Source organism: Cervus canadensis, chromosome 11 (genome assembly GCF_019320065.1).
Source record: "Cervus canadensis isolate Bull #8, Minnesota chromosome 11, ASM1932006v1, whole genome shotgun sequence".
Classification (NCBI taxonomy): Eukaryota; Metazoa; Chordata; class Mammalia; order Artiodactyla; family Cervidae; genus Cervus; species Cervus canadensis.
The window spans coordinates 56,023,690-56,044,093 of record NC_057396.1 but is presented as its reverse complement, the minus strand read 5'-3'; the positions used below and the strand labels follow the sequence as shown (position 1 = coordinate 56,044,093).

The 20,404-nt window shown below is 43.9% G+C and overlaps 1 protein-coding gene across 5 annotated transcripts in view; it reads left to right on the top strand.

Moving 5' to 3' along the window:
- Positions 1–20,404, top strand: part of MPPED2 (metallophosphoesterase domain containing 2) — a 197,350-nt gene that overhangs the window by 131,910 nt on the left and 45,036 nt on the right. Inside the window, exon 5 of one of the 5 annotated variants that reach the window (XM_043482797.1) lies at positions 13,251–14,460. The exons of the other annotated variants lie outside the window; for them this stretch is intronic. Coding sequence (XP_043338732.1) covers positions 13,251–13,524 — 274 coding nt within the window. The 3' untranslated portion in view covers positions 13,525–14,460. Of the gene's footprint in view, positions 1–13,250; positions 14,461–20,404 lie in introns of those variants that run through there. 5 annotated transcript variants of the gene reach the window in all.

The window sequence follows — 20,404 nt, the reverse complement described above, 5'->3', positions numbered from 1 at the left end:
GACAGTTTAGAAAGAGCAGTCTGAATTAGTGAAAAGCCTAAGTTTCAAAATGGTTAATTAGAGTTACGTATATGGAAAAACTAAAGTAAACTTTCATGGGGTTATTATGACAGTGAGAAAGACAAAGTGTTTATATGTGTCATGTTTTATTGTATGTTATCAGCTTTTCTTAAGAAGGACTGTTCTTTATTCTGAAATTATGTTCATCCTACATTTTATTTTCTAATGAAACATAGTAGATGATAGTCAGGTGTGGTGTTTGTGAGTGAGTGTGCATGTTTGTGCTTTAGTATTTTTTCATGCTGGCTTCCCAGGTGACATGGTGGTTAAGAATCTGCTTGCCAGTGCAGGAGGTGCAAGAGACATAGATTCGATCCCTGGGTCACGAAAATCCCCTGGAGGAGGAGATGGTTACCCTCTCCAGTATTCTTGCCTGGAAAATCCCATGGGCAGAGGAGCCTGACAGGCTACCATCCTTGGGATTGCAAAGAGTTGGACACTACTGAGCACGCACACACATCCTTTCATGATAGAATAAAAATTAACAACTTATTAGTACCTTACACATTCCTTGAGATTTTACATGTCTATGAGATCCAAAAGTCTGGTTACTTCTGGCCTTTTGTGATTAAAGATCAAGTCAAAGGGGCAAGTATGTGTTTATCTCATTTCATTTATTTGTCATGAGTATTTGCATACTTGTTAAGATATCCTAAACTTATCAATTTAACTAACCAAATTTTTATTGAATGCTTACTGTATATCTGCTTATAGTCTACTAATTTAAATGTTCTCTTTGAATCCTGTCTCTTTAGACATTGCATGGGTAAATTTCAACCTAGCCCTTCCCTGACTTAATGTTAAAAAAAAATTCGCCAGCATGGGGTACGTGTGAATGATGTTTTAATATATTGAAATATATATTTTAACAGTTCAGGCATAGCAGTGTATCAGTGAGGATTTTAATGTTGCAAGCCAAATTGGCTTGAGCAAATGTATTGGCACACATTTTTTAAAAATTCAAAGTACACGGGGCTTTGATGATGTTGTTGTTTAGTCACTAAGTCATATCTGACTCTTTTGCAACCCCATGGACTGTAGCCCTCCAGGCTCCTCTGTCCATGGGATTATCCAGGCAAGATACTGGAGTACCATTTCCTCTCCAAGGTATCTTCCCAACCCACGGATCAAATCCATTGCAGGCATATTTTTTACCAGCCCAGATATGGCTTTAGAGGAGGTTTTAACATGACCCTAGACATGTGACTGCAGCACGGTCTCTCTCCATTTCCTAGGTTGGCTCTGTTCTCAGGCATACTGTCTCTTCACGCTCTCAGATCAGCTGCTAGTGGCTCTGTGAGACTGAAAGGCAAAGAGACCGCATGTAGGGAAGCCAGACTTGGTAAAATCCGGAAGCGGATCCTGCTGGCTGACTTGGGCCCATAAGCCCGATCACTAGGGCCGGAGCGATGAAAAGCACCCCATCCTTAGCCTAAGCTGCAAGCTCTGTCCTGTGGTCCTGAAGAGGAGTCAGCTTACCCTGGATGTTCAGGTGGAAGCTGGGGCTGTGGGAAAGAGGAGCGGAAGAAGGAGCCTGGGAAAGCAATCAACAGATGTCCACTCGAAGCTGCTTACTGGGGGCAGGAAGTGGACAGCTCCCCTTTGAAGCTCCTTTCCTTTACATAATTACAGTTCTTTGGTGTTTATTTCTTTCAATGGTTCTCAGTTGTGTATTGGAACTGACATTTCAAAATTGGCCTGAATAGATAGCAGAGAAACATTTCTTAACCTCTTCTCTCTCTAAGTTTACCATTTGAATAAAAATGGACAAATTCAATGCCAAAGTCACTTATTTTTTCTTAACTATTGTATTTCCTTTTTTCTAAACCACAGGCTCTTGAAGAAATTCCTTCTTTCCTGCAACAGTTAAAACTCTTTTCTCTAACCAGTTTCCTTTTGTGTGATTCTTTTTTGTTTCCTCCAGATTTAAAATCTCTTCATATGTGCCTTTTTAGATTTTTTATTAAACTTTCCATTCATCAAATAAATGCCAGATGATAGGAGCTGTACCCTTTTCCATACTTTTTGCCATGCGGGTAATAAATACATCTGTTTATTTCAGTTTCCATCAATTAAACATACTACAGTGGCTTTTTATTTAATCAGTTACATGGACATTCGAGTGGATGGGAATGGGATATTATTGGATTCCTTGTTTGCAAGTCCTTGGACGTTAGTAAACTTCTCTTGGAGATCTAGTCCAAGAAAATAGATTGAGGGCCAGAAATAGAAACAGGATTTTTTTTTCCGTGTTAAATGAAGGAAGTCATTGTTTAAAATTATACTTAAAAGAGAGCAACTTCCCTCTTCCTTTTAAAACGTACTTGTGAGCATACTTTTAAAAGATTCTTTGTATCTTTACATTAAAAAAAATAATTTGCATTATTTATGCCGTGATTTTTATGCAGAGCCTACATTGAAGTCTTGTTATTCCTTCATGCCCAGTTGAATCTGTAGGTTGTGGGTGGTTTTTTTTCCTCTCTTTCCAGATTTGCCAAAGAATTCCATAAGTGAGGTGATGCTGGTGGTTGGTGCTTGTCGTTTGTCTTGTTTGCATTCTGCTTTTTGCTGTTTTTGATTTCTTGTTAAGTTAATAGAATGTTTATATCTGTGATTATCCCCTGGTACAGGCGTATCTTTACCCTGGAAAGGGGGGTAATGAAGAACAGGTGTTGCCTGTGTCCTTGGAGTTTTATGTTCTCAAAACGTGCCCAGATCCAGGGCGGAGCTTTCCGAGTTCTTTATTGCGAATCCCTTTGTTGATATCCACAGTATTTCACCCAGCTTCCCCTAACTTCCCCACTTCCAGACTTCTGGGTCTAGCAATACCTGAAAGGAACACATAAACGTTTTGAATTACAGTTGGTAAGTTCATCAGATGAATTTATGCCGGACAGTGAATGCCCGGCATCTCTGCCTGAATGTTTACACAGGATCATCCCCTGAAACACAGCAGAGTTCCTGTTTGTTATAGGAGATGTCTGATGCTTACCTTCAGACTCTGAAATAAGACCTAGGAAAAAAGTTGTAGAGATTAAGTTGTCGAGATGATTTTCACTTACATATGTGAGGGCCAAAAGAATGTTTACTCCTCATAAAGATTTAGCCATTGTGATCAACTCTCAAAGCGTGTTTTCTCATTTTTAAGGTCCTTTTTATCCCATCCCTGCCTCGTGGTGCCAGACTTTGCACCGGTCATCGGTCATTTGTGCATGCTCAGACATCTCTGACTCTCTGCAGCCCCATGAACTGTATAGCCTGCCAGGCTTCCCTGTCAATGGAATTTTCCAGTCCAGGATGCTGAAGCAGCTTGCCATTTCCTACTTCAGGGGATCTTCCCGACTCAGGGATCAAACCCGAGTCTCTTGTGTGTCCTGCCCTGGCAGGCGGATTCTTTACCACTGAGCCACCTGGGAAGCCCTCGGGTCATGTGTCTCCATTTCTTTATCCTGTAGCAACCCTGACAGTCACTGGGGCTTCTCAGGATACTGATACTGGAATATGATTTACGGAAGGTAGAGCATCCTTTCCCCTTGGCGCTAGACTTTGTTGTGGCTCAGATGAAGTGCTGAGTCCCATTCAGTGGTATTACTGGTGCAACATCACGTTTTTTCCTGTCAGAGTGTTTTTTTTTTTTTTTTATTATGTTAGGTTGCATGACATAATTTACTATTTTAACCATTTTTAATGTACAGTTCAGTGGCATTAAGTACATTCATACTGTTATGTAACCATCACCACCACCACCTCCGGAACTTTTTTATTATTTCAAATGGAAACTCTATAACCATTAAATAATTAACTCCCATTTCTCCCTCCCCCCAACCCCTGGCAGCCATTCTACTTTCTGTTTCCATCAGCTTGACTATCTAGGTACCACACCTAAGTGGAATCAAACGGTATGTGTCCTCTTGTGTCTGCCTTATTTCACTTAACATACTGTGTTCAGGGTTCATCCATGTTGTAGTATCAGTTCATCCAGCATGTATCAGAATGTCCTTCCTTGTTAAGGCTGAATAATATTTTGTTTTATGTTTACACCTCATTTTGTTTATTCATCCATTGATGAACACTTGGGTTGCTTCTACCTATTGACTAGTATGAATCATGCTGCTAAGAACATGCGTGTACAGATTTCTGAGTCCCTGCTTTCATTCCTTTGGGGTATATAGCCAGAAGTGGAATTTCTGGACTCTATGATAATTTTATGTTTAATTTTTTGAGGGGAAAAATGTCATTTCCATGGTGGCTGCACTGTTTTACATTGCTGCTAGCAATTTTCAGGTTCTTTTTAGCACACCCTAGTCCCACCCTCCCTACCCCCAAAAAATGTGATATCTGTACACAACTGATTCTTATTAGTAAAGGTTTTCTCCATTTGGGAATGGGCATGGGAATGGGAATTGGACTCCACATTTACATTATGGCCAAGGGAAGCAGTTCAGTTCAGTTCAGTCGCTCAGTCGTGTCCAACTCTTTGTGACCCCATGAATCACACCATGCTAGGCCTCCCTGTCCATCATCAACTCCCGGAGTTTACTCAAACTCATGCCCATCGAGTCAGTGATGCCACCCAACCATCTCATCCTCTGTCGTCCCCTTCTCCTCCTTCCCCCAGTCCCTCCCAGCATCAGGGTCTTTTCTAATGAGTCAGCTCTTCGCATGAGGTGGCCAAAGTATTGGAGTTTCAGCTTCAGCATCAGTCCTTCCAATGAACACCCAGGACTGATCTGCTTTAGGATGGGCTGGTTGGATCTCCTTGCAGTCCAAGGGACTCTCAAGAGTCTTCTCCAACACCATAGTTCAAAAGCATCAATTTTTTGGTGCTCAGCTTTCCTCACAGTCCAACTCTCACATCCATACACGACCACTGGAAAAACCATAGCCTTGACTAGACGGACCTTTGTTGGCAAAGTAATGTCTCTGGTTTTTAATATGCTATCTAGGTTGGTTATAACTTTCCTTCCAAGAAGTAAGTGTCTTTTAATTTCATGGCTGCAGTCACCATCTGCAGTGATTTTGGAGCCCCAAAAAATAAAGTCTGACACTGTTTCCGCTATCTCCCCATCTATTTCCCATGAAGTGATGGGACCAGATGCCATGGTCTTAGTTTTCTGAATGTTGAGGTTTAAGCCAACTTTTTCACTCTCCTCTTTCACTTTCTTCAAGAGGCTTTTTAGTTCCTCTTCACATTCAGCCATAAGGGTGGTGTCATCCTCATATCTGAGGTTATTGATATTTCTCCCGGCAATCTTGATTCCAGCTTGTGCTTCTTCCAGCCCAGCATTTCCATGATGTACTCTGCATAGAAGTTAAATAAGCAGGGTGACAATATACAGCCTTGACGTACTCCTTTTCCTATTTGGAACCAGTCTGTGGTTCCATGTCCAGTTCTCACTGTTGCTTCCTGACCTGCATACAGGTTTCTCAAGAGCAGAGGTGTGTTTAAAACAAAAAGCAAAGAATAGAATGTTAAAACTATGGCATAATAAATGCAGAGAAGCAAAGCCAGCTTTCACAAAGAACACAGGAGCCTCTAGATTTAGACAGAAATGCTGTGAACAGGGTGTGAAGCTGTCATCTGTCCAGCGCGCCTTCATCTCAGGGTGCACGTGGTCTTGAGCGTGTCAGATACAAGGCGCCCTGTGCGCCTCCATAAGGACCGAGCCCGCGGTGTTCTCTCTTCTACCCAAGTGTCCGTGTGGACTGCAAGGTGAAGCAGACCCCAGCCTGACACCCTTGCTGCTGTTTGCCTCCAGACCGTTCAAACCATGTCCTTTCATTTCTGGAAGCAGAGAGTGTCCATCGCTTTCTGAAAGCAGTTTCCACCCTGGGGCAAAACTAATTGTCACAATACACATGTTCTGCTCAGGATTTCCAAAAAGAGAGACACATTTGATGCCGGTTTATATTCAGTCCATCCTAACCAACCACACATCTGGCAGGTCTGGGTTTGGGGATGGGGGTGGTGAGGGAGCAGGAGAACATTACTTCCCATTTCATGTAACTGTTAGCTTGCAGTACATCTTGGAATAATATGACCCGGAGAAAGAGCTTCTGTGTGAAACTTTGTGATCTGAAAGCTGCTCTACTGAATATTTTATGATCTCTTGTCAAGGCCTCATCTTATGACGTGACCTCTGGGCGCTACAACGACTTCTTTCTTATGAAGATGTGAATGTTTCCAATTGCAGAAAAACCTCAAGAGATGCAGCCTTTCCAAAGCCGTGGTTTAGGTTCTATTTTCTCTGCTGGGATGTTTGTGGATTTTCTTATTATAAAATCAAGAGTTGTCATAGCGACTCTACTTCAAACCAGATATTCCCCTGTCCCATAGAAGTCCCACATTAGGTGATTGGGTTTATTTCTGAATGTGCTGACATTGGGCATGGAAAGTAACAGTTCCCTGATAAACAGGCATCTGTGATAGAGTGGTTGTATGTGTGTGTGAGCTCAGTCCCTCAGTCGTATCTGACTCTTTGGTAGTGTGGTAAGTTTAAATTTCTGAGGATTAAACAAAAAGGCTCTTTTATTTCAGTACCTTTTTGGAATTACCCTAGGAATTTTAAGTCAGGGTCATCTAGTGTTTCCAGGTGACCATAATCAACAGAATTTTATTGGTCCCACTCATCTAGGCTCAGAATACATGGTTCCTGAATACAGGTCTCAGCCTTGACCTTGGTTCTCGTTAATCCGGTGGCTAGGTCTTGCCTAGACTTGAATCAGAACCTTTGACAGTGGGACGGAAATCTGCACTTTAGCCCCCAGGGTGATTTTTATGCCCCCGAAAATGTGAGAACAACTGGCTTTGAACTTACACAGTTATTTGAGTTGGCTGTGTATTTATTCCTCGAATTTCTCCTTATGAACCAACTCCCAATTGGGATATATTTTTGCCTCTTTCCTGTAAGAGTGTTAGTTGCTCAGTCATGTCCAACTCTTTGCAACCCCATGGACTGTAGCCCGCCAGGCTCTTCTGACCATGGGATTTCTCAGGCAATATTGCTGGAGTGGGTTGCTATTTCCTCCTCCAGGGGATCTTCCCAGCCCAGGGATCGAAGCCAGATCTCCTGCATTGCAGGTGGATTCTTTACCATCTGAGCCACCAGGAAGAGAGGGCAAAATAAATTAAAATTCAGTTAATTCAGAACTCTGGATTGATTGGGATATGGATAATTGTGCTTTTTATTGACTTTCAAAAAATCTCTTCTTGCTAATTAGATGTTTCAAGCTTGTCCTCCTCTGTGTTACAGCAGAAGGGTTGCTGCTACGACTCAGGGAACCCAGATTAAATACATGGTTTACTTTCTTTGGTAATTTTGGGTGTCACCTGTCCCCTTGGCCCTTACTCCCTTCTTGTAAAATGAAAATATTGCTTGATCTCTAACTGATCTCTGAGTTCCTTTCTATCACTAACATTTTATGGTTCCTAACATGTTATGGTTCCACTAGCATTTTATTTTTTCACTTTTTCTCTCTCAACTGCATAACATTTTCTCATGCATGGAGCTGGAAAGGAACTTTGAGATCATCTAATCTTAATCACTCATTTGGCACCAGAGAAAACAGAGAAGCAGATGGGAGGTGCTGCTTTGGAGGAGCCAGAACCCGATCGCAGGGCTTCTCCCACTGTGACACTATGACATGAATGGTGTGTTACGGGAAAGGCTGTGTTTCTTATGCTCCAGGAACACCTCGCGTGTATTATATTAGGTTCTGCCTCATCAGAGTTTGCCCTGGACATTTGGATAGGAGGAATTGAATGCAGATTGGTTCATTAGTGTCATTTCTTTTAAATTGAAGTACAGTTGATGTACAATGTTATATAAATTACAGGTATGCAACATAGTGATTCACAGTTTTTAAGGGTTATACTCCAATTAGAGTTATTTTAAAATATTGGCTATATTCCCTGAATTGCCCATTATATCTTTGTGGCTTATTTATTTTATACATAATCATTTGTAGTTTTTAATCCCATACTTCTGTCTTGTCCCTCCCTTCATCTTTCTTCCCACTAGTAGCCACTTGTTTGTTCTCTATATTTGTGAGTCTGTTTCTTTTCTTGTTACATTCACTAGTTTTATTTTAAAAATTCCACATGTAAGTGATATCATACAGTACTTGTCTTTCTGTCTCTGAGTTATCTCAGCATGAGGCCCTCCAAGTCCATCCATGTTGTTTCAAGTTGCAAAATTTCATTCTTTTTTTAATGGCTGGGTAGTATCCCATAGTGTGTGTGTACACATCTTCTTTATTTATCTGGTGATGGGCATTTATTTCTCTTCCATATCTTGGCTATTATAAATAATGCTGCTATGAACTATGGACATTGGGGTGCATGTATCTTTAAATCATATATTCACTCTGAGAACCTAGATTCTGGGGAGATTCATGTATGAACGAACACCTAAGTAGGACTATGGCAATCCACAAGTAAACCTGGATGACTTGCCAGGACAGCATAGACTGTACAGTTTATTGGAGCCTCTGGTTCATGGGAAAGAGCATGGCTTTTAGACTTAGAACTGGATCTGAACCCTGGCTCAGTTACTTACTAACTGTGGGATCCTGAGCAGATTACTTAACCTCCCTGGGCCTCCTCAACGTAAAGGTTATGAAATAACTGATTTGCAGATTAAATGCAACCACCTATGTAAAGATTGCTGGAATTTAATGGGCACTGAGTAAATGCTAGCTTTCTCTCATGGACCTTCATTTACCTTTTGGTATCATTGTGTGTGTTAGTTGCCCAGGTGTGTCTGACTCTTTGCGACTCTATGGGCTGTAGCCGGCCAGGCCTCTCTGTCCTTGGGGTTTCCCAGGCCAGAATACTAGAGTGGGTTGCCATTTCCTTTTCCGGGGATCTTCCCAACCCAGGGATCGAACCCAGGTCTCCTGCATTGCAAGCAGACTCTTTACCATCTGAGCCACCAGGAAAGCCTTTTGGTATCATTAGGGTCTGCAACTTTGTAAATTTGGGGCACACATCAACAATTTGAAAATGCCAAGGGGTCATTTTAAGCTTCTCAGGTAACTTAAGGAGGATGTCACTTTTCAGCAATTGGAAAAGAAAGGACCATTTTGAAAACTTAGAAGGTGAAAATGTCAAACCAGTATATGAGTGAGAAACTTCTTTTAAACTGCCCTATGGGTTTGGGGCTTCCCAGATGGTGCTAGTGGCAAAGAGCCCACCTGCCAATGCAGGAGACATAAGAGACACAGCTTCGATCCCTGGGTCGGGAAGATCCCCGGGAGGAGGGCCTGTCACCCCACGCCTATGTTCTTGCCTGGAAAATCCATGGACAGAGGAGCCTGGCAGGGCACAGTGCATGGGGTTGCAAAGAGTCCAATACACCTGAAGCGACTGAGCGTGCATGCATGCACATTATCAGTTTATGTCATCATTAAGGATCCAGCCTCTGTGAGAACCCTGTCCCAGACCAGGGCAAAAAACCTCTCTGTCCTTCCATCCACACCCCCTTTTCCAGTTCTCAACATCTCTTTAGAAGGCGTCCAAGGAGCAGAGCTGGATGAGCCTTCTCAGAACATGGTGGTTTACTCCATAGATACTGATGAACTGTTTTCTCAGAAAGACTGAAACCTTCTGAGTGAGCTCCTTCTTGTTAAAGGACAGAGAATAAAATTTACCAAGCAGAGACTGAAAAGTCTGACCCCACCAGGAATTTTTTTCTACCACTTATTCCTCTCACTGAAGTATTAATTTTTAACAGGAGTATGCTGCTACTGCTAAGTCGCTTCAGTCGTGTCCAACTCTGTGCGACCCCATAGACGGCAGCCCACCAGGCTCCCCTGTCCCTGGGATTCTCCAGGCAGGAACACTGGAGTGGGTTGCCATTTCCTTCTCCAGTGCATGCAAGTGAAAAGTCAAAGTAAAGTCGCTCAGTCGTGTCTGACTCTTAGCGACCCCATGGACTGCAGCCTACCAGGCTCCTCTGACCATGGGATTTTCCAGGCAAGAGTTCTGGAGTGGGGTGCCATTGCCTTCTCCTAACAGAAGTATAGATCACTGTTTTTTCAAGTGCGAGTTAATTCCTATTGCCATATATTTGTCAGTCTAAACAGTTTTTGTTCATGCTGCTAGCTGTGTGGTTGCCTGAATAATTAGTTCTCACAGAGTATTTGAAGAGAAGTAAATGGCAACCCACTCCAGTATTCTTGCCTGGAGAATCCCATGGACCAGAGAAGCCTAGTGGGCTACAGTCTATGGGGTCACAAAAGTGTCCGACACAACTTAGTGACTAAACAACAAACCTTCCTGGAAAGATGGTGCTGGTGTAAATGATCTTAAATATGAGGCCGTTGTGGCATTGTTTAAGCAATTGTCAAGGCCCCATGTAGATACATTGTCCCTATAGAGAAAAGGGGAGCTAAAAAATAGGAAGCTAACCATTTCTTTTCATTCCTCTTTTCATTTGATTTTTAGAATGACAGAATTGCTGGATTGCAACATTCCTTAATGTTTAGGTAGCCATCCAGCACCTTTAAACAGTTCTTAACACAGGAGAGAGAGAGAGAGAGGCTTAAGAATGAGAGAGAATGAGAATGAATGAATTCATCCACTATCAGCTTAATCACCCAAGTAGTATAAAGGTGTGGCCAGGCCACCTGTTACCCTCTGTATGGTCAGGATTGATTTTGCTGGTTGCATGCTGGTCCCCCTTCCCCTTGCACTGCAGCGCGTCTGTTCCTCTCACCTAAGGGTCACTAGTCAGGCAAAGCTATATGTTCTCCTTTGGTTGAATCCATATTTGTCTATGTCTCAGTGCTCACGTCAGTTCCTCAGACAGTCAAAGGAAATTCGGTGTTTTCCTTAAGTGTTGTCTCCTTTCCAGGTGAATTTTCCCCCAGATTCTTGATTTGCCCCTCATTATGGGGGATGACAGCAAAAACAAAAGAAACTGCCTCAGGATTCCCTCCACTACTCGTCCTAGTGCAGGCTTTCTCTGCAGAAACAGTATTTATAAAGAACAACTCAAGTCATGCCTGAAGAGAGTTTTCAAATTTTAGACACTATGTTTGGCTTCACAGGTAAGACATAGAGGCTTTGAGTTCAGGATGAAACATTACCCCAGGTCAGCATCCTGTCTGCATTCGAGTGGGAAAACTGAGTCATTGAGCCTCATGGTTAGGGCATCAGTCAGTCAGTCTCAAAGCGCTGAGTTCTGGATATGTCCAAAGACTATTGTGATCTGGGCAGGACTGTCCAGGTGAGGGATCTTTACCTTGATGAGTGGGGGTCTCCCATATCTCATCATGGTAAGCCAGGCTGATCTGCAGAGGGACAACTTCCTAGAGGAAACAGCGATGCTTACGTGATTTACACTGTTGATGAAGCACACAGCCCTGCTTTCTGATTACCTCCCATCCCATGTGGGGAGGAAGGCGTAGGTTGTGGAAGCTGCCTTTTGGTATTAAAAAGAAGAAGGGGGAGAAAAAAAAGACACTGGAGTCATCTTAGGATATACCCTTAGCTTTTTCATCTTCGTTACACCATGAGAACTAGTTTTATGGAAAACGGGTGTTCTGTTTTAAATGTATATTCTCATAATAAAATTAGAGCTATTGCCAAAACTCAGTTGGATGGGCAGCCTTTTGTTCTTAAAGCACAAAGAGGAAAAGAGACAGAGATCATGTCCTTTATTTTCAGTAATACTTGTTCATAGTCTCTCCTAATTAATTGGCCTGTAGAGAGGGTCACTGTCAAAGCTCTGAGTCCCTTTTGCCAGAGCTGCTTGGTGGGAGGGAACATTCACCGAGTCCCCAGGAGGAGCAGGGAGGAGGATCTTAGGCTGCTTCCCAGGCCTGTTTGCTCTGAGCTCCGGCCAAGCCAGGTTTGGCTTATGCTCACCTGTCACTCCAGCAATAGGTAGTGACATTTCAAACTGCTAGAGTGAAAGCAAGGTAAAAACTGCTTGGGACATCTGGGAAATTTCATTTAGACAGAGTGTCAGACCTTGGTCTCCAGTGTAAATACTAGAGGCTTTGCTCTGTCCAGTTATGCAATAGCACTTGGTGTGAAATTAAATCAGAATCCAGTGAAAACCCGGATGGGATCTAACTGTGTCGCGTGTATTTGAGTTTTTTCTTCACTAGGTTAGGAGACCTTCTGCTTCTCCACCTTTTGGCCCCCTCAGGTATTTGGAAGAGGCCTTCACAGTCTTGAATATGAATGTGGTGATTAGATGCTCTATCCCAGAGAAAAAAGTCCAGAATTTACAGGCCTTCTGATCTTTTAAAATATTGCTTTAGAATCTGGCTTGGCACTAGTCTTTTTTTTTAAATTATTTATTTATTTTAATTAAGGCTAATTTACAATATTGTGGTGGTTTTAATTTGCCCAGCAACCTAACTCATATTCTCAAATAAGCAAGCGAGACTTCAGTTTCTAGAAGGGTGAGCTGTGTATATTCACAAGCCATTCTATTCATTTTCCAGATATAGGATTTTTGAAAAAGAAGAATAGGGTCATTTTGAGTCTATTGCCTACTCTTTTTATCTTTCAGGGATCAGATTATCAAATTTCAGGAAAATTTTTTTAAACTAGGTCATGAATTTCAAAGGTCATCTTTACCCTCCTTAGTAGAAACATTGGACTTGTAAAAAAAAAATTATAAATTTCCCTCTAGTGAGTTTTTTCTTTTTCTTCCTTTTCTTTTTTTTTTTTTTTTTTACCCCCCACACATACAAAAAGCGCTTGGGGAAAATGTTTGCCTTCACTTCCTGCTATTCAGCACTGTGCATTGTTAAACTGATGCTGTGTTTATACACATCGTGGTTATGGCTGAAACCCGGCTATTGTTGAAGGATGTAAGACAGCCATTTATCACCGTGCGCCAGTAAACCCATTGTAAAAATGTCCTACTAGTTAAATGAGGCTTAGATTTAATGAGGCTATAAGAATGGACCGGGTTTTTGTCATACTGTAAATAAGGTTCCTGTAGCAATGTCATGGGATGAAGGTGCAGATTCCTTTTGTTTTCGAGCAACAATAGTCTCCTTGCCAAGGTAAAAAGGAGCCCCTTCCTTTTTTCAAAGGAGTCTTTTGAAGAAGTGGTTGCTTGCTCAAAGGAATGCATGAAACAAAGGTGTGTGGCACAGAGACAAGATCTGGGATGACCTCTTTGGGAAAGAAATGACACTTCCCTGACCTCTTTTGTGTCCTACAGCAGCCGGGAGAGCACCGGAAGTTGCCTTTTGGACACCAGCGCCATGCAAATGCCATTCAGATGCTGCCTTGGTCCCTCCTTGGGGAGGGCAAAGCCAGTCTTACAGAGACCAAGTCTGGGACTCCTGGCAGCCTTGGAGACTCTTGGCAGCAGGAGGGCACCTGCTCCTATGAGCCAAGTGGTGAAGCTCAGGAGAGAAGAAACAGCTTCCTTTGCTTGGTTTTATCCATGCACAATGAAATGTGCCATTTTGAAATCACAGAGCAAACTGTAGAAAATGACCAGAAATTTTGGTGCACTCAATTTTCCCCATGGGAAGGGAAAATCAGTTATTTTCCTAATGCCTGAGGAAAACAAATTCCGTGAGAATGTCGCCACACAGCCGGAAGCGGGTGTGCAGGGTGTGGTGTTACTGGTGGGGCTGAAGTGCACTATTTACAAAAATAGCCAGTCTTGAAATTTCCCTCTTGGAGAGAAATTTGATTGTCTCAGAAATAAAATAAAGTGGTCTCCATCTTCATTTTGCGAGGGCCCCTGCAAAGCCTCAATTCAAAGAGATGGGTTTTCAAGAAGGCTAAATGAAAGGATGCCCAAGGGCCAGTGAGTAATAGAAGCAGGTCCTCCACCTCTGCAGGTCCCAGCTTCTGTCTGGGCCTGGAATGCCTTCCAAGCACGGAACTTCTACACTGGAGCCTGTGGCTGGACCGGATACGCTCCCCTTTGGGTTTGGACCCTAAATCTCTTTCTTGCTCTTTTTTTTTCCATTTTTAGTTCTTTTTTTTTATAGTTTTTATTTCTTTATTTTGTTTTTGACTGTGCTGGGTCTTCTTTGCTTTGCAGGCTTTTCTCTGATTGTGGTGAGCGGGGGTTACTCTTCATTGCGATGGGCTCACTTCTCGTGGTGGTGGCGTCTCTTGTTGCAGATCAACCAGGCTCTAGAGGACGAGGACTTCTGTGGTTGCTGCTGGCGGGCTCTAGAGCACGGGCTCAGTAGCTGTGACCTGTGGGCCTAGCTGCTCCATGGCATGCAGGATTCTCCCAGATCCGGGAATCAAGCCAACGTCTCCTGCATTGGCAGGCGGACTCTACTTCTGAGCCACCAGGAAGCCCTAAATTCTCTTTTCAGTGAAAAAGTCCTAAGGAATCCATTGCTTCTACTTTAGTAGAACGTAACCTCACAAGTGACTACATTTAGGCTGCACATAGTTTTTACCATTTTATATTTATTTTGCCTCTATTTATATGAAATATAAATATATATATATATAAACATCTATGAGGCTTCCCAGGTGGCACTAGTGGTACAGAATCTGTCTGCCAATGCAGGAGACATTAGAGATGCCAGTTCAGTCCCCAGGTCAGGAAGATCCTCTGGAGGATGGCATGGCAACCCACTCCAGTATTCTTGCCTGGAGAATCCCATGGACAGAGGAACCTGGCGGGCTATAGTCCATAGGGTCGCAAGGAGTCGGACACGACTGAAGTGACTTAGTAGCATGCATAAACATCTATAAATTTGTTTTCTATTTTTTTATTTATTTGTTTCTGGGCAGAAAAAAAAGTTCAGAGGGGTGTGTTTCTTCTCGGCACCCACATCACATAACTGAACTCATTGTTCATCCTTGCAGGGAACGCCGACTCCATCCTGGTGCCGACTCCACCAGGGAGTTGCACTTGGACAACAGCCAGTGCGTGCCGGGCATCCTCGACAAGGAGGGTCTCCTCCGCAAGGCTGCCATCTGCAGCGGCTCCCCCAGCCCAAAGTCCTTCTTTCCCAGATTTTGTTTTAAGCTCTTGCCGTCCTTTTTGCAGAGCCATGTAGAACAGTGTCGGCAAAGAAACATGGTCGTGCTATCTGATCTCTTGCATCCTAACAGCCGTTTTTATAGCCCCACCGCTCGACCGAATGTGTTTCTAGAGACATCCTAAGGCAGAACGTCTTCATGCCAAACCCTCAGGACAGGAACTCCGCTTGCCTACATCCTAAGGGCATAAGTGATTTATTCACTCACAAATGTTGATTGAGTGCCTGCTACGTGCCAGGTACCGTGCTGAGTTCTGGAGACGCACAGAGAATTGAGCGTGTTGCCTCCCTCTAGAGAGCTCATGCACTAGCCCAGTGATTCTCAGACTTCACCGAACCCAAAACATACCTGCCTCCAAAGGTGTGATTCATTGAGTTTGAGTGGGACCCAGAAGCCTTTATTTCTAAGGAGCATCCCAGGTAATCCTGATGCAGGGACCACAAAAGAAACACTGATACAGTGAGGGAAGGGAACACAGAAACATCATTAGTTACAAATCCGCAGAAACTGCCTTAATGAAGGTCCTCACAGAGGGTTGTAGGAGCAGAGGAGAAAGAAGGTGGTCGTGCTAAAGATGGGCCTGGGCGGGTTCACAGGCCCAAAGAAAGGGTCGTGTTGAAGCCAGATCTTGGAGGATGGCCCAGCCATGGCCACTCGGCAGTGCTAGAGAGGAAGGGTTCTTGGAACAGAAGATAGGAGAATCAAGGAGACTGAGGTGAAAGAGGGAAGTCGATGCAGGCGAGGATTCTGTGTGGGGAGCTCACGGATCTGAGGTTTATTAGGCAATGAAAAGCCTATAAAGGATTTGAAGCAGAGAAGTGAAACCCTCTTGATTGTGCTTTTCTGCTGCGGTGATCGGTGGTGGTGATTTTAGGCACATGAACATACAGAAAGAGCAGAATGAGAAGAGCAGGAAATGGGAACTGGCTCGTGGCTCCCTTCTGCTTTCACGCTCCTTTGAGGCAGGCTTAATTGGTGTGATTCCATCCTCAATTTAAGAAATCAAGGTTAAATGACTTGCCCATGATTGCGCTGAGTTACAGGGAAAGCGGGAACTGGGGCACAGGCCTCCTGCCTCCAAATCTCCAGCTGGATCCCTCTCTGTGGGCTCTCAGTCAAGGAGATTGGAAAAAAACAAAAAACAAAATCCCACCCCCATCCGTTTAAATTCTGTGATAATGAAGCCCACCGCAAAACCAGTTGTATTCTTTGGAAACTTCCTGTAACATTACAGGCAGACACATGAAAATGGTAAAAGTGGAATCGACGTTTGTAGTAATAGGCTTCTTTTAACATTAAAACTGGAGAGGAAATGGCAACCCTCTCCAGTACTCTTGCCTGGAAAATTCCATGGACAGAGGAGCCTGGCAGGCTACAGTCCATGGGGTCGCAAAGAGGCGGACACGACTGAGCACACAACATTAAAATGACATCTCCCATAGAGTCGTGGGGAGGTTTCTAATAAGATTCTATTTTTTGATTTTTTTATGTATTTATTTTTGGCTGCACCAAGCGATATGTGGAATCCTTGTTCCCCAACCAGGGATCAAACCTACACCCTCTGCATTGAAAGGTGGAATCTTAATCACTGGATCACTGGGGAAGTCCCCTAATAAGACTCTAAACAGACTATAAATTGCTCTCCCTAAAGTAGATTCCTTAGTAGCAAAGTCCATGACTCAGTTCAGTTTTAACATGAGGCACAGGGTATTAGGAATCCCTGTTATCCATCATAACAGTCGCTGCCTGGGGACAAAGACACCGCTCCCCTCTGAGCCCCTACTTACACACCGCCCGAGGGACAGCTCAGCAGTGGCCATTGTGTTTCTGAGACCTAACAGCCAAGGTCCTTAGTCCTGAGGGCCCAGCCTTTGTCACGTGCCATTCCCAAGTGTTATAAAAGCAGCTGGAGATGAAGAAGGGAAGCCGAAAAGGAGAAAGAAACTAGGGGTGAGGTATGGCTTCCTATGTGTCAGAGCTGGAAAGTAGCCTACAGATCACTGTCATCAGGGTCCCCATCCCCGTCTTGCTGGGAAGACGCGGAGCCCAGAGAGGGGAAGGGGTTCATTCAGACCTCACAGCCCGTCAGTGGCGAGGCTGGAATGAAGAGCCCAGGTCGCCCCTGCATCTCACCAAGCTGCTGCTCTCCTCTCTCCTGATCCTGTGCCTGCCACGCAGATTGTTTTCCAGGGATCCCAATTCAGAAGCTACGGGTAGTTTCTGAATCCTTTACATGAAAAAATAAAATGATACTGGGGACCAGAGAGCCACTTCTCTACCTCTTACCAGCTGTGTGACCTTAGCCAGACCTTCCCTGAGCCTGTTACCTCTTCTTGTCAAAAAGGCTAATATTCTCTCTCCTCTTCTGCAGAGTTTCTCTGAGAGTAAAGTGTGTAGCTTTATGTAGATATTCTTTGCAAACTGAAAAACCCCATTAAGACATATGCCATTAAACTCTTGGCTGTAAAACCTGGATGTAGAACAGGAGAGGAAGTTCATGTATGGATCGAGTATTTTTCTGTGTCTGTTTCCTGGGTGTTTTAGAAGTACCTGGGGGTGACCCTGTTTTGCTGATCCTAGGAATCCAGGCTTTGGAGTCTCCCTGGTGTCAAACCCCAGCTTCCCCATTTGCCCCTTGCTGACCATTGGCAGCTTACTTCATCCCTTCAGAGCTCAGATCTTCATCTGTTTTATGGGACTATTAACAGCATTTCATTTATACCATATACATGAGCATCCATGAGATAATATGTGCAAATTACTTTGTGTAACCTGAAATATAGGAACAATTTAACACCTGTTATTACTAATATGGGCTTCCCTGATAGCTCAGCTGGTAAAGAATCTGCCTGCAATGCAGGAGACCTGAGTTCGATCCCTGGGTTGGGAAGATTCCCTGGAGAAGGGATAGGCTACCTGCTCCAGTATTCCTGGGGTTCCCTGGTGGCCCAGCTGGTAAAGAATCTGTCTGCAATGCAGGAGACCTGCGTTCAGTCCCTCAGTTGGGAAGATCCCCTGGAGGAGGACTTGGCAAACCACTCCAGTATTCTTGCCTGGAGAATCCCCATGGACAGAGGAGCCTGGCAGGGTACAGTCCATGGGGTCGCAAAGAGTCGGACCCAACTGAGCGACTAAGTACAGTGCAGCATTACTAATATACTTCCAGTTGTTTTTGTTGTTCAGTCGCCAAGAATGGTCCGACTCTCCGCGACCCCATACGACAATCATATTTATTATTCATTCTGCTCTAGACAAGGAATGAGACTGTAGAGCTTTGTATAGGCCATGTCAAGTCTCTTTTGGTAACTGAGTCCCTAGGTTCTAATAAGGGCTGGCAATATTAGATGTCCAGTGAATATTTTGAAGTGAAGGGATGAGTTCATATTCAAGCAGAGTAGAATTGTAAGATTCATGATACTCTGATTTTATTTTCAGTTGAACTTAGGGACATACACATTCATTCATTCATTCTGCAAACATTTATTGTGCACCTACCAGGCTCTTTGTTTGGCAGTGGACATATATTGGGCATAAAATAAATCACAGATCCTGCTGTGGTGACCTTAAAATCTAGTATGGGAGACTAAAGAACAAGCAAGAAAACAGATAAGTTAAAACAAATACATTCAGTCTTCTTTCTTTCTTTCTTTTTTTGTCTGTGCCGGGTCTTAGTTGGCATGCAGGGGTTTAGCCTCCTGACCAGGGATCGAATCCAGGCCTCCTCCGTTGGGAGCACAGACTCTTAACCACTGGGAAGTCCCTGTGTCCAGTGTTGAATTAGATAAGTGCTGAGAAAGAAGCATAGAGATGGGAGTTAAAAATCAGGAAAATACTTGCAAAAAACAAGAATTAACCCTTTGCATTTCTCCCTTATGGGTGAAAGTTGTCTACAATGGTTTAATCCATGTACTAGTCATACATTAAATTGGATAGCTAGCAGTAGCTTCCCTGAAAGCTGTTGTAAGAATCAGTACCATAGAGCTGTAAACCTTCTGGGCACATTGTGATCATCTGGAGCCCAGGAAACTATCGGAGGCCTTCCCAGGTGGCTCAGTGGTAAAGAATCTGCCTGCCAAGCAGGAGACGTGGGTTCTATCCCAGGGTCAGGAAAATCCCCTGGAGAAGGAAATGGCAGCCCACACCTGTGTTCTTGCTTGGGAAATTCCATGGACAGAGGAGCCTGGTGGGCTACAGTCCATGGGGTTGCAAAGACTTGAATACGACTTAGTGACTAAACCAACAGCAAGCCCTGCCCAGAGGTCAAGAATGGGGCTACCCTGTGGGGGTCTGGCATCTGTGCCAGGCTTACCGAAACTCCTCAAGTGCAACTGCTATGCCCTCAAGTCTCAGAGGTTCCACTTGCTCCAGGAGCTGTTGGTTCCTTTGCTGGCTAATGCCTCTGAATGGGGTTCAATGTGAGTAGTGTGAAGATATTGTCTTTTTCTGATGGAAATCCTGTTATGGAAATGGTGCCCTTGTGGTGTGTCTCCTTCTTCCCACCGAATGATGCTCCTTCGCCTCTGAAAAAATACCCCCTCAGGGACTTCCCTGGTGGTCCAGTGGTTAAAATCCACCTACTAATGCAGGGGACATAGGTTCGATCCCTGATCTAGGGAGGTGCAGCTAAGCCTGTGTGCCACAACTCCTGAGCCCCTAAGTTGCAACTCCTGAAGGCTGATTGTCCTACAGCCCATGGTCTGCAGCAACAGAAGCTACTGCAGTGAGAAGACCGTGCCGCTCAACGAAAGAGTAGCCCCCACTCGCTGCAACTCGAGAAAGCCTGAGCGCAGCAATGAAGACCCAATGCAGCCAAAAATCTGCATATAAATATTTTTAAAAAATAACCCCTCAGTAGGTGGTGACAGCAGACAGGGAACTCTTAAGCTGGAACTCCCCTCTAAAAATGCCCCTGAATGGGCTTCAATTCTGTAAAACCCCTGTAACTGTATATTAGTTCTGTGTCTTTGGTATAAATGTGAATTTTCTCTTCCGAAGATCTGTCACTTTCATCACTTTCTTAAGCGAATCTGCTCTCCAAAATAATAAGCCCTCCTCCAAGGGGTCTTCCTAACCCAGGGATTGGACCCAGGTCTGCCTGCATTGCAGGCAGATTCTTTACCATCTGAGCCACCAGGGAAGCCCAAGAATGGAATGGATACTGGAGTGGGTAGCCTATCCCTTCTCCAGGGAAACTTTCCGACCCAGGAATTGAACCAGGGTCTCCTGCATTGCAGGTGGATTCTTTACTGGCTGAGCGACCAGGGAAGCCCTATGTGTGTGTATGTGAGATATATATATATACACACACACACACACATATATATTCCCTCATATATATGTGAGGAAATG